The sequence below is a fragment of the Cynoglossus semilaevis genome, chromosome 16 (genome assembly GCF_000523025.1).
Source record: "Cynoglossus semilaevis isolate Cse_v1.0 chromosome 16, Cse_v1.0, whole genome shotgun sequence".
In the NCBI taxonomy this organism is placed as follows: domain Eukaryota; kingdom Metazoa; phylum Chordata; class Actinopteri; order Pleuronectiformes; family Cynoglossidae; genus Cynoglossus; species Cynoglossus semilaevis.
In genome coordinates, this window is record NC_024322.1 from 15386751 (window position 1) to 15400049 (window position 13299).

The 13299-nt window shown below is 42.9% G+C and overlaps 1 protein-coding gene across 1 annotated transcript; it reads left to right on the forward strand.

Moving 5' to 3' along the window:
* Window positions 1-3587: 3587 nt before the first annotated feature.
* On the forward strand, window positions 3588-13252 carry LOC103392332 (syntaxin-binding protein 5-like). Its single transcript, XM_008328918.3, has 2 exons — window positions 3588-4667; window positions 13061-13252. The coding sequence occupies exons 1-2, from the start codon at window positions 4500-4502 to the stop codon at window positions 13250-13252; spliced, it is 360 nt and encodes a 119-aa protein (XP_008327140.2). The 5' UTR covers window positions 3588-4499.
* The last annotated feature ends 47 nt before the right edge of the window (window positions 13253-13299 follow it).

Genomic DNA, 13299 nt, shown 5'->3' on the forward strand with positions numbered 1-13299 from the left:
TGTTTCTCTGTCAGGGTCGGGGCTCTACCCCGGCGTCCTCTCATGGCTGATTAGCTTCAGAGTGATTTTTTACTTCTGCTCATTTGCTCTGCTTGTCAAAACTAATGGTACAGTCGGTGCAGAGTTTCCCTGGAAAATTAGCTCCGGCTTTAAGTTCGTTGTTGGAATAAAGTAAATGGCATATGTATTTGCGCCCTGTGTCCACAAGGATCAAAGACTCCTCTTCTGCTAATGAGACTGACTTTATACTGATGTTAACAAAACATGTTTGTTGTTGTTTATAATTAATAATTATATCAATTATAATTATAAAATCAAAATAATTATTCTATATTACTATAGATAATTTTATCATATTTAATAGTACGAATTATAATACAACAATAAAAAAATAATTTAAAAACTATTTAAAATTATTTTTATGTAATTTTTTCCCTCTCTTGTTACACGGGGTTTTGGGGGTAAATACATTTGAATTCCTATTTTAAAAATAGGGCTAAAAGTATAAAGTGACTTGACTTTTATTGTTTCGTTTTTATTTCCTTTTTCCGTAGCAGTGTTGCCATCCCATAATTTAATTCTAAAACTGAATGTACAAGGAAAGCAACGTTACGTCATGTTTTATTTCTTAGGAAATTGTTTTTCTTCACTTCCACGTTCGACGTCCCCGTGGCTTCACACCTCACTTCACGCCCCCTCCGATTCCCCACGCCCCCAAGTTCCTCTGGGAAAAGTCCCAGAAGTCTGCGTGGTTGACGTCATCCCCTCGTTATGTCAGTGGTTTTCCAACAGTGGGACGTGTTTCTGTGAAAACAACAACAAACGCCTCAGCGTCGTCTCCCGGCGAACTGAAAGTGGCTCGTATTCGTTGTCACGTGACTCAGCGGTCTCTGAGGTACGGCCACGTTAGAAACACGGGGTTTCAGGCTGTCGCACCAAATCGCTGGAGCGCAGTGATACACAACTGTTGCCGTCGGTGATTCAACAACCACGTCACAACCCACTCACTCCGTCGGTTGGTGTTCGGGAAACACAGGATATGAGTAATATTTGAATGTACAAAGGTCTGAGCCTCACTCCTCACCGTGACCCTGATCTGGTCTGTCTGTGGTTGTTGATGACGTCACAGTAATCCGAGCCACGCGTTTTTGTTTCACCGAATCTTAAAATACCATCATCAACTCTAAGATTCTGTTTGTTGAGGATTCAACCTCAGGTCAGTGGCCCAGTTTGTGTCAGACCAGCCTGACTGAGGTCAGGACAGTCAGTAGGCCTACGACTGACAGACCGACTGACAGTGTGACTGACAGAACAGTCAAATAGGACAAGAGGACACAAGATGAACAGTAATGACTAAAATACACCAGGACTCTGTGGAAAATGTTCTGTGTTAATAATCCCATTATTTGGATTAATCACAAACAGAAACAGGTGAGAAACAGTGACATCTACCTGCTGTTTTTGTCCTTCAGAAATTCATTAGTACTGACAGGACTCAGTCTGTGAGACAGGAGTTTGTCCTCGAGCCACCGTTAATATTTGGTAAATGTTCTGAAGCCGTTTGGTTGGACGTGGCTGCAGTAAAAGCTCTGTGCTGTAAGTCATGTGACCAGTTGAATGTATGAACGCTTGAAACTACAAGTCATAAAGACAAGGCTTTGTCGTCAGCCGTCGCTCTGATGCTGCGGTCTGAGCTGAACAAATAGCTTTGAGGCGAGTGGTGATCAATAACCACGGTTGGTTCTGTGTGTGTGTGTGTTTGGTGACTTATTGTTAGCTGTTGGGTCCTGGTCTCTGTGATGAGAATGTTCAGGTCATGAAGCGTCTCCGATGCTTTGATTATATTTGATTGATACAAATGCGTGTTGTTGTTAATCTGAACTGTGGCTCAGATTTCTGTCGACTCAATAATGAAGGAATTAAGAGCCTGTCCTTTTAGCCCTGTCTTCCTGCACCTGTGTCAATTAAATAATAGTCACATAAAGAGAGGGGAGGGAGAGAGGCACGGTGGAGGGAGAGAGGCACGGTGGGGGGGGGGAATTAATTCTTAATTGGAAATTGATTAAAGAACTTTTTGTGCCTTCACTTTGCTCCTAATTTCTACCTGAGTGGACTTGTATCAAATCAGCCGGTGGTTTTAATCAGGCCAGAGTTAGTCAGTAATTAGTCTGTGGTCCAGGACGCTGTTAATCGGCTTATTTAAGGCCGAGGACGAGGCCACGTCGATGTGGAGGTCATTAAAACCAGTTCAGGCCAAAATGAAATTTTCATGTTTTCAAAAATAATCTGGTTTAAATGCAGTACATTTGACACTTTATTATTATTATTATTTTAATTAACTCCCTGGGCCACACGGTGGAGGTGTGGACGGTGCAGTGGCCTGACAGCAAAAATGTAAGTGGTTCAATCACTTTTACTTCACTATATTGTGCTATATATGAATAACAGTGTATTGTACTGTAGTATAGCACAGTATTGTTTGGAATACCATAGTACTGTGCAGTATCACATACAGTGGCAGGGTTTACTGTAGTGTATTACAGTTCAGTGCAGTACAGTATAGTACTCTACTGTGTATGATACTGTACTGTGGTATAACATACTGTAATACTGTAATACTCTACTGTATTATCATTATCATTGTTACTGAAGTCAAAGTGTGTCTAAAAACTATGATTCATCAAAACAATCATTAAATATAATTGATCTACTTGTTTAATTCATTTAAATTTCAATCTTTTTTTTCTTTCCTAGCTTCAGTGTTGATGCAGTTCCAGATTTGTCCACCGTGATCAGTCCAGGTCCAAATGAATCAAATTCAACAATAACTTAATGAATAAACAGGATGACGCAGCACATGGAGACGGTTCTCCTCCATCAGGACCACGTTGTTGCTGCAGCAGTCGCTGCCTGACGGGGGGGGGGGGGACCAATTTGAACACTTACCATGGTTTGTGGTCACATAAAGTATATTTTCTTGTCAGTTAATGGACTAAAACATACAAAATCCACTAATGTATTGTGAAGAACTACTTACAAAGTATGAAATGTCTGAAACCAGCGATAATAACACGACGTTTCAAGAACCGCACTGGTGTTGTTTTGGTTGTAGAAAATCTACACAAAACAAACAAAAGTCCATTTGGGCCGAGGTTCCATTTGTGTCGACATTATTTTTTATCATAGGAAAGAATTATATGTATATAGATATATAAGTATATATGTATGTACTGTTATCTAATGAGTATATGGGCAGCTTGGATTAGTACTGTAGTACTACTAATACTAATATATAGTATAATAATAGTAGTATTTGTTTGTTTGAAAAGCACAGATGAAGTGAATTCGGTCCAATTACAAATATAAGTGTGATCTTACATGAACAGGGGCTGAAGGAGCCACAGGTTGGACAACCCTGCTCCAGTGTCAACCGAGGACCAACGACAGCTGTTTGTTCACCGAGTATCGAGGCCTTGACTCCGGCACTCAGGGCGTGTGACGGTGCTGCCGTGGGTTTCAGGGTGAAAAAAAACCCGTGGACGATGTTTTAAAAATGAAATACTACTTCACTTTCCTCCTCAGCCTTTTCACCCAATGATTGTCGAGTGAGGGCGGGGAGAGGGGGCTGTGCTGGGGGGCTGGAGGCGGCGCTGACTGGTGATGATTTTTCAGCACCACGGACAGCTACGGTCTCCTGTCTGTGGACTGCAGGGAGGAAACACATCTGGAGTCAAACAGCTGACCCTCCCCGCCCCCCGTTCACAGCCTCACCCCTCACTCTGAACCCCCCCGGCTCTTCTCTTCGTCTCAATCTTCTTTTTGTTTCTCACTGCTCGAAGTGTCTCCGTGTTTTTCCGGCCTGAGTGTGGACTGCATTGCATACGCGCCCCCTGTCTGTTCCCCCTCCTCCTCATCCTGCTTCTGCCAACAGCGGTGCAGTGAAAATACTTTTTTGGAACAGTGGAGTGGATAGATTCTTCTCTCTAATATTTTCGGTTTTTTCTTTTCTTTTCAAATGTTCTTTTTTTCCCCCGTGAATCCGTTCATTCCGACCTGAGACCTCTGCTTTGGTCCCGAACGATGTTAAGGTGTGGGATTTTTCTCAAAACCCAGATGTGGATGTGAGGCGACTTCAGTCTCCAGGAGGAAGATGAAGTTGAATGATCTCCGTGGCTGGTGCATGCTCAGAGATGAGATAGGTTACCTGCAGCCGCAACATTGGCTATAATCCTAAGATCAGACGCATTCCTTGTTGCAGACAACAGCCGTAGAGCAAGATGAGGCACCGCTGTGACTTTCTAAATTGCACCTAAGAGTGAAAGACAGAGGCTACTCTCTGCCCGCTGCGGAAAAGCCACGCTTTCCTTCTTTATAGTCGCCTAATCGAATTGACTTCCCGCATCAGAGAGGAGAGAGAGGAACTCAGGGAAAACAAAGAAATCAGAGTGCTCTTCGACCCTCTCCATCCCGAGTGTCCTTTACAGAAGGCTGGGCAGAAGATGAAGAAGTTTCGGAAGGTTTTGGACGGTCTGACCACCTCCTCCCCCGGAGGTACCATCGGATCCCCATCGTGCGGCAGCGCAGCAGGTACTCCCACCGCAGCGCCAACTCCCAGGGAAATCGACGTCCAGGAGACGCTGGTGTCGGAAAACTTTCAGATGTGTAAGGTGGGTACAAGAACAAACAAACAAACAAACAAACAAACAAAAGGAGCAGTAAGAGGAGCAGCGGGACTTTTCTGAGTCTGATTTTAATTTCGCTCGGAGAAATAAAGTGACGATTGTGTGTGTGTGTGTGTGTACGGATAAATAATGCATGTCGTAAAAGTTGAATATGCAGCCAGTTCAACAACTGCGCTAGATCTGCCGGCCTGCTAATTCTGGGTTAGTGATGAAAGTTCAGCACCGCGGACAGCTCCTCTCATCTGGCCTCCCTGTAGACGATCATCAAACTGAACCAATATCGTCCGCATGAACTGATCGCGTTCCTTCAGCTTGTGTGACTTGTTGTGTGTTGACTCTGCCTCTACACAGAGCTTCACCCCGTGGACATGTGTGCACAGCTGGTGAAGCAGGTGTGTGTGTGTGTGTGTGTGTGTAGTATCCATACTCCAGCCTGTACAAGTATGTGCCTCACAGCTACAGCGCTGTGTATATGCCGTGTCATCAGCACACACCGTGTTAGCTGCGGCAGCCTGAGAACATGTGATTCAAACAACCCAGAGGAAGTCGATGAAGCTCAGCCTCCTCGGTGCAGCAGCAGAGGAGCCACATAAACGGTGGAGTAGTGGTGACATAACTCCTGTCCCTCCCTTGAATTAAGAAGTGCTCATCGAGCCAACGGTCGGAGGCTGCAGTGCTGTCCTAGCTGCTGTGCTGTTCTCTGAGAAGGAGGGAGAGTCTGTGGATGGGTGGGGGTGGAGAGTGGTGAGAGAGTGGTGGGAGTATTTATAGCAGCCTCTGCCATCTATTGCAGCCCTTTTTTTTTTCTCGAGATGCATGTTGAAGCTGGCTGTGGTGTTCACACTTAAGGGAACTGGGTTCATTTTTGGATTTGGCTGTTAATTATTTATGAAGAACCCAAGAGAAACTGGGCTGTAATCAGGGCTGTTTGTCATTGGAGGGTTGAGCGTGGCCGTGTGGATGATCTCTGTGAGGAAGGATGTTGATTCACAAGCTAAAAAAGAATGCTGCAGCGCTCCCCAGGCAGACAGGCGGGCAGAAAGTGCTGGAAAAGAACACAGCGAGCGCCTGGTCCCGAACAGGAAGCTGCACCTCATTAGACCGAAAGGCTGTGCTGTGTTTAAAGACATGAAAGTGAATGAAAAGCAATGAATGAACGGGTTGTGTCACAGCATATTCTGAGTCCTATTATCATATGTGTGTGTGTGTGTGTGTGTGTGTAAATGGGTGAATATAATGGGGTTTTATTACAGCTATTATTTTATATTTAACCCATTATTAGGAATGTGAACTGAGAGGCTGCTGAGTGCGTGGGCGGCGTCTTGGCCAACTTCTTGACTTCTCTTTTTAATGTTCTGCTCCTGCAGTAACACAAAGGCTCAGTGAAGAGGTGTGAAAACAGAGAGTGTCCCCACGATGAGTCTACTTTTAGATCGTACATTTCATTAACATTAACAATCAATTAACTCATTCATTCATTGAATTACAACAGTAAGAGGTTCGTGCTGATGTGTGAGAACAACCAGCTGGTGGTTGTTGAGAACAACCAACCGTGGTTCCCGGGACGATTCATTTGTTCTGTTTCCTTCACCACGACCTGATTCCTGTTGTTCAGAACGATCACGCCGTGGTTCCCGGGACGATTCATTTGTTAATCAAGGAGAACATCATGTCCCGTCAACAGCAGCTGGGTCCGTCCTCGTCATCACTCTTTAGAGCATGAATCCACTTCAGAACCTTATGTTGATTCTTCTGGTCAGTGACAAATCGTTGACTCATTAAGAAGAACTCTGTTACAGTGTGTAAACATCCCTGCACAGACTTGATGGTTGAACGAGCAGCTGTTCACTGACATGGAAAATACACACAAAAAGTCACTCTTCAAAGTACAGTATAAATATAATACTGTCATAGTATAAATATACCTGACAGATCTGTGCACACCAGCAAATGCTTGAAAGATTCTTTGCTTTTGACATGAAGTCATCTTAAAATTTTAACATTTTAACAAATGAGTTTTTAGCAAAAGCAACTGCACAAGTCCTGAATAATTTACACACACTCAATATGCGGGTGTTACCCATAATGCATCATTAGACCTTGTCCAATGTCCATTCTCGCCCACGACTCAATTAAAAAAACAACAACAATAAACCCTCCCCCAAAAAAAAGTGTTCAGCCGCCAAGGCATCAGTTCAATTTAAATTTTGACCTTCTGACCCCAGGTGACCCCTGCTTTATAGAGTTAACCAACTCCTCTGGAGAGTGAAATTTTATGAAAAATTCAAACAACTTTTCTAGCCAAAACACAAACTTTCCATCAAAACTCAGAAACCCTCCAAGGGTCAGAGGTCGGGGCTTTGGGCCCCCCCTCCCTCTGGTTTCTTTCCTCTGACGGTGCCGTACATGGGCTGTAGAAGATGACATCACCTCCCTCTCTCTCTGCAGCCCATGGTCTCTCCACGGGTGTGATGACTCAGTGGGTTCACTTCCAGCTAGTCTCACATTTCCATGTGTCGGCTGCCTGTCAGAAGCCACAGTGTGGGATCAATTAGGGAGGAGTCCGTGTCACGAGGGAAACGAAGAGGGAGAGGAGAGACGATCAGTGAACGCTGTTTGGTCTACTGTGTCGGCAGCAACTGTCACTGCAAACATCTTTCTAACACAGTCATCTTCTCTGGGTGGTCTGTAGGTGACGGTCTGTAGGTGATGGTCTGTAGGTGACGGTCTGACTCGACTCCATAAAAGTTTTTTCTCACTTCAGACTTACTTTTTGTCGTAGCATCTACCACCAAGTTACACTGCAAATGTGACTCACAAAAACAAACAAACCAGTGAGATGTCCATAGAAACTTTTAAAAAAAAGCAGCTAATTGCGTTTCTAAATACTTTATAAGTATAAAATGTTTCGTATATTAAGACTATGTTATCAAAAAAGTGCAATAAACAACACATGTCAGTACGATCCAGGGGAGAGACGTCACTTCCTGTTCGTCCCTGGAAATGGCACAAGAAAACGACGAGAAAGTTCCTGTGCTCTACGTCATGACGTGTCCTGCGACGTAATTAAATAAAGAACGTCAGGACTCAAATGTTTCTGTTTTATCCGCTGTTGACCGGGTTTACAAAGACACATTAACGGGAGAAAACGGCGACGTGTAAGTGAAAATTCTTCGGTTTTTCCTGCAAAACGTAACTTATCGGTTTATATTTGTTTGCATTTCTACCGGAAATGTACACATTTAGACAAGCTAGGGGGGAGCGCGCATGCGTCGTCGCTAACGAAGCGTCGGTTGTAGGCGTTCATATTTTTATATTAACAGCTTTTTGCAGCCACTGTGGCAGGTAGAAATATGTGAAAATGTTTCAGAGACACACAGTTATGACTGCTGAGACGAAACATCATTATTGAAAACACTCCACGTGGAACTCCCTCCTCCCCGCGTGTTTCTGAGACGTCGCTGCATTAATTTGTTCTGAAGAGCCTCTCGGTGCAGCTGACGAACCTTAGCTCATTTGTGTCTCACACTGTGTCCAAGGAAAGCACACAGGTGTTTGAAATTTAAAACATATTTGTAAAATATGTGTTTTTATCATTGACACATCATAAAAATTATTTACCACAAATAATTCTTAAAAACAAAGTGACAGTTATTTTTCTGTTTAAATATTAATGATATAATAATAATTTACACGTTTTATTTGTATTTTTTTAAAAATATGTTTATTTTATGGGTTACCTGTCATATTCATTTATTTCTTCTTCTACTGAGACAGTAGAATCAGACAGTGCTCCTGTCTGATTGGTTATCTTCACATCTTTATAAAAGATGGTCGTACGCCGTAGGAAAGATAACAAAACACCATGGACGACATCCGACATAGCAGACTGACCCCACACTGACCCAACACTGACCCCGAGGACGACATCCGACGTAGCAGACTGACCCCACACTGACCGTCTGTCCCTCTGTCTTGAACCTTAACCTTCAGTACGCTGAACAACTTCACTCTGCACAGGCCTTGGTAACTGACTTGGTAATGAATCTGTAACTCTGGTAGTCACCGTGTTAAACAGTCACTCACTTTTTTAAAAACAAACTAATTGAAACAGTGATATTTATCACATGTTATTGTTATTTATTTATGGAAATGTAAAACAGCCTGTGTTTTTGCCAAAACTTCAGTTTCAGGTTCATTTAGATGTGAAACAGTTTCCCCCGTGAATGAAACAACACGGGCGTTATATTTACGTTTCTATTTCCCACGACTTGATGAAGTTAATGAAGCTGCTTGAACAGAGGGGAAACTTTCATCTGCAGTTGTTCTTCTCACTCCTATCACTTTGTTTTCCTGTCCCAGTGTCAGGTGTTTGTCTTCTCTGTATGTCGTATCAGCATCTCCCACAGATTTACAGCAGACAGACTGTTTTAATGCTGTGTTGTTCCCTCCCACAGGAACCGTCCACTGACCTCTACCCTGAACTTTATTTGCTTGCTGTGCTGTGAAAACTGAATATTTAAAGACGACATAATGAAACTCAGGAGCTCCGTGGTTTTGGTTCAGTTCAGTCAACTTTGTGCAGCCTTGTCTCCTCTCACCGTTCTAAAAATACAGCACTGTCTGCCAGTGAATCTGTCCATGTGACAATATTTAGGACGTTTAATGTTGAGTCCACTTTTACAGTTGGATCTCTGAGTTTTCTCTGCTCTCCTCCCTGATCAACTGCCCTGTAGAATAAAGTACGTCAGTCAAATCCTTAGACCAGCTGTGGACAGCTGGTTGACTCATGGTCCAGTTGTCCTTGGTGTTGTCATGGCAACACTGAAACGCTGCCGTTTAATATTTGAATGTCAATCACACACACGGGTTGTGTTGAACCAGGATCGTTATTGAACAGTTAGATGTAATGTTTGATTTAAATTACTAATTTATAATAAAATTTAGACAACATTATGTGGTTTTACTGTAAGAAAAATATTTTGGTTACTTTTATATTGATTTATACTTGGGCTAGAACTAACTGGGCTGGAAATAAACCCACAGTTCACACTGGTCTCAGGTCTGTCACCATATACGATCAGTACATTTAAATTTACAGATGAACAGATTTAAAAATCAAGGGGAAAAAATGATAACTGATAAGTTTAAACATGTATTCAAATGCACTTGGAGAAGATGAAGCTCCTCCTCCTTCTTCTTCTTCTTCTTCTTCTTCATCTTCCGTTTGTTCTTCCTCCTCCTTGTCTATGTCTAAAAGACTTCACATTTAATCAGCAGCAGTTGAATTCAGCATCAGTTGAGTTGTGTATCCACTCTACTGCAGTGAGAAGGAGCTGCTTCATCATCATCATCCTCACCTGTTGACTTTAAATGATGAATACATTAGAATCAGACACGACTCTTAACAAACAGCAGATTAAATACAACACTGTTACGAAGACTTTAATTTAAATTTTAATCTGTCACCAAAGTGTCACCTGATGAATTGTTTCTCTGTCGACTCTGTTTCCTCTTTGTTTCTCTTCTCCACATATATCTGTCTCGTTATGCGTCATTTAATAACTGTCACGGCGCTCGCTCAGAGCTGAACATCACTAGTGTCGTCTCTGTCCTCCGTTTATTCTCGCTCTGAATGTCTGAACAGCCTTTTCTCTGAATCTGTGCATATATGAATGTACGTGAGAACCAGCCAGGCACGCCGCTCACGTGTCTCAGTAGAAACTAAACCTCGGCAGTCGTGCACCACCGTGTGCCGTTCAGATTCCCTCAGGCAGCGTTCAATCAGCGGTTCCTGTTTCATCATGGAACGTCAAGCCGTGGTTCTCCATCCTGGATCTTTTTGTTCTGGAGAAACGAACGTCAGTCTAATATTTCCAGATCTAGATCAGCCGTAGTTTGATGACGGTACCGTTGTTACAGTTAGCACTCCTTATTTAATCAGTCCCTGGGGGTGAGTGTTGGTACTACAGTTGCTTCTACATTTCAGCAAAATATTACGCTCCATATAAATTACAGGTTTATTGTCAGTTATGTTACTCCACTGTCAGTCCGTCAGTATAACTTTGACTACTAAGGTGTGACGTTTACTCTCTAAAGATAAACCCTTATAGTTACACTTCATATTACAGTGAAGTGATTGGTTTATACAGTATTTCCTTCCATTGTTTGGTGCTTTTCTCTCTAGTTAACAGTAGTTTTACATTCAGCTCTTTTTTTTCCTCATCGCTCCATTAATCACCTGATCCATACAGTGTAGAAAATGGTAGAAAAACTCAGTCTCATCTTAATGTTTTGGTCTTTAAAACGTGTGTCGTCCATAAAGAAAATCCGTTTTTATCTTTCTGTCACAGCTGTAAAAACAAACCCAACACTTGACGTCAACGTTCGATGAGTTCATGTCTGAAAAACCAGCTCTGATTTGAAGATTCACTCACATGAACAGTTGATCTGATGATATAGTTCAGTTCTGTGCAAATGGTAAATCATGCTGCTGCTATTTTTAGACGCAGGAGGCTGTATGGTTCTCCCACTGAAGGCTGGGGGGCTGGGGGGGGCAGAGAGTGAGGGAGGGTGTGACACGAGGTGGTGTTGTCTCTGCATGGCTGTCTGTGGATTATCTGGTCGGCCATCGTGGAGCTGTGCACGGAGAGTGCACGTGTGCGAGGGGAAGAGGGCAGCACGGACAAACAGAAGGGGGGGTGTGGGGGGGTATGGGGGGCAGGTTGATGTAATGCAGCCTCTGGCAGCCAGAATACATGTCCCTGTGGCAGGTCAGTGCACGGATGACATCACAGATACTTCCACAGTACCAATACACAATGAAGGAGTACTGTTTGTGTATTTGTTACCACATTTACTTATTTTTGTGTTTTCTCAAACGATAAGTTACTACAGATGTACGTATGAATGGATGGATGTACGGATGGATGGATGGATGGATGGATGATGGATGGATGGATTAGGGAATGGGTGGATGGATGGATGGATGTAGATTTGTGGTCACTGTTGTTTGTGCTTCCTGTGAATGGTCTCTTCATTGAACACACCAGTTAAAGCAGTGGTTCTAAAAGTAGGGGTCGGACCCCCAAAGAGGGAGTTTGTTAGTGTGAAGCCTTCTTCATATACACACGATGTTAACTGTACATTTGTGCCTTAATTAAAAAGGTCTTTATATTTTTATATTTTTAATTATATTTTTAAGACCACATTTAGATTCAAGGCTCCATCAGTATCAGAGCAGCAGCTGTTCATCAGATGATGATGTCACTGATACACCTTCACTTCAAGGTCACCTACATTTAATTGGTTATTGATATGCTGTGGACACACACACACACACACACACTCCTCTGCTCTCTAAATTTAACAGGTGTTAAACATGTCATGCATCACGGTGGTGCAGCGGTGAACGTACAGAAGGCGTTAATACAAACGTCGTAGTCACACGCAGCAGCAGCTATTTCTGACACAAATACATGCAGAGCTCGTACATACAGCACGTGGTGACACGTTGGCTCCACCTGTGGGCGCAGCGTGATGCTCTCTCTCTCTCTCTCGCTCTCCCTCTCTCTCTCTCTGAGTGATTTCATCCTCTGTTTCCAGTCTTGTAGTCACTCCTCTCCTCTCTGGCTCTTGTCTTTTCAACCCCTGTCTCTGTAGATTTCTACCACAGCCTCGTGTTACGGAACTGAGACACTGAACTTCAGTAAATTTGATTCTTTTTATATTCATTTTTAATGATGATGCTGCAGTAGCTACACACGCTTTACCAATAATCAGTAATACTTGTTATCTGCTAAGGTTGACCTCGTTAGTTTTGACGCTACATTAATTGTTTTACTTCATACAGTAGAACTTAGGTGTATGAGAGGTCACAGTGTCTGTTTGTTTTTAAACCCACTGTCCACTGGTTTGTACCAGGGCTGTGTGTTTGTCAGAGGGACAGAATCTTGGACATAAAATAGATAAACATAACCCTTCAATAAAGTCTGTAAAATTAATTTAGCTGCGTCAAGTTGAAATACCCATGTTATTTATGCTATGCTAACAGACAGCTAGAGATGATGTCATGTTAGTGGTAGAGCTAGTAGCTAATCTTCCCCTGTAGGGGTCGCTATATATGTATAGTAGATAATAATAAGAAGCTCCAATGATGAGGAATAGAATTGTCTTGTTCAACAACAAGAGTTTTAAATAGTAAATGGGAGAAGTTTTCACTACAGAGTGTCTCCACCTTCAGCAAAACAGAGAGAAAACGTTGGCAGAAGTACAAAGTACAAAGTACAAAGTAAACGTTGAAGTAAACGTTGTAGTACCACAGTTACTCGTGTTGTTGTTTTTTAACAGGAAACTGTTGTGTTTTTGTTTCCTCACAGACGGTACGTCATGGATTTCCATACCAACCCACTGCTTTGGCCTTTGACCCCGTGCAGAAGCTCCTGGCCATCGGCTCAAGATCAGGGGGCGTACGGATGTATCCTTCTAACTTTCCTTATCTCCCCCATCTTCTCCCTTTTCCTCCCTCCTTATTAGAGCTGTCAAGGGTCAATGTGCAGAGAAATGTTTGAAAAGCCACAGAATCTGTCAATTTAATAACAGACCCCCCCCCCATCAC

Coding starts and splice junctions, on each gene's coding strand:
- LOC103392332 (XM_008328918.3), top strand. CDS start 4,500: ATGAAGAAGTTTCGGAAGGTTTTGGACGGTCTGACCACCTCCTCCCCC. Junction 4,668..13,060: donor AAAACTTTCAGATGTGTAAG/GTGGGTACAAGA, acceptor GTTTCCTCACAG/ACGGTACGTCATGGATTTCC.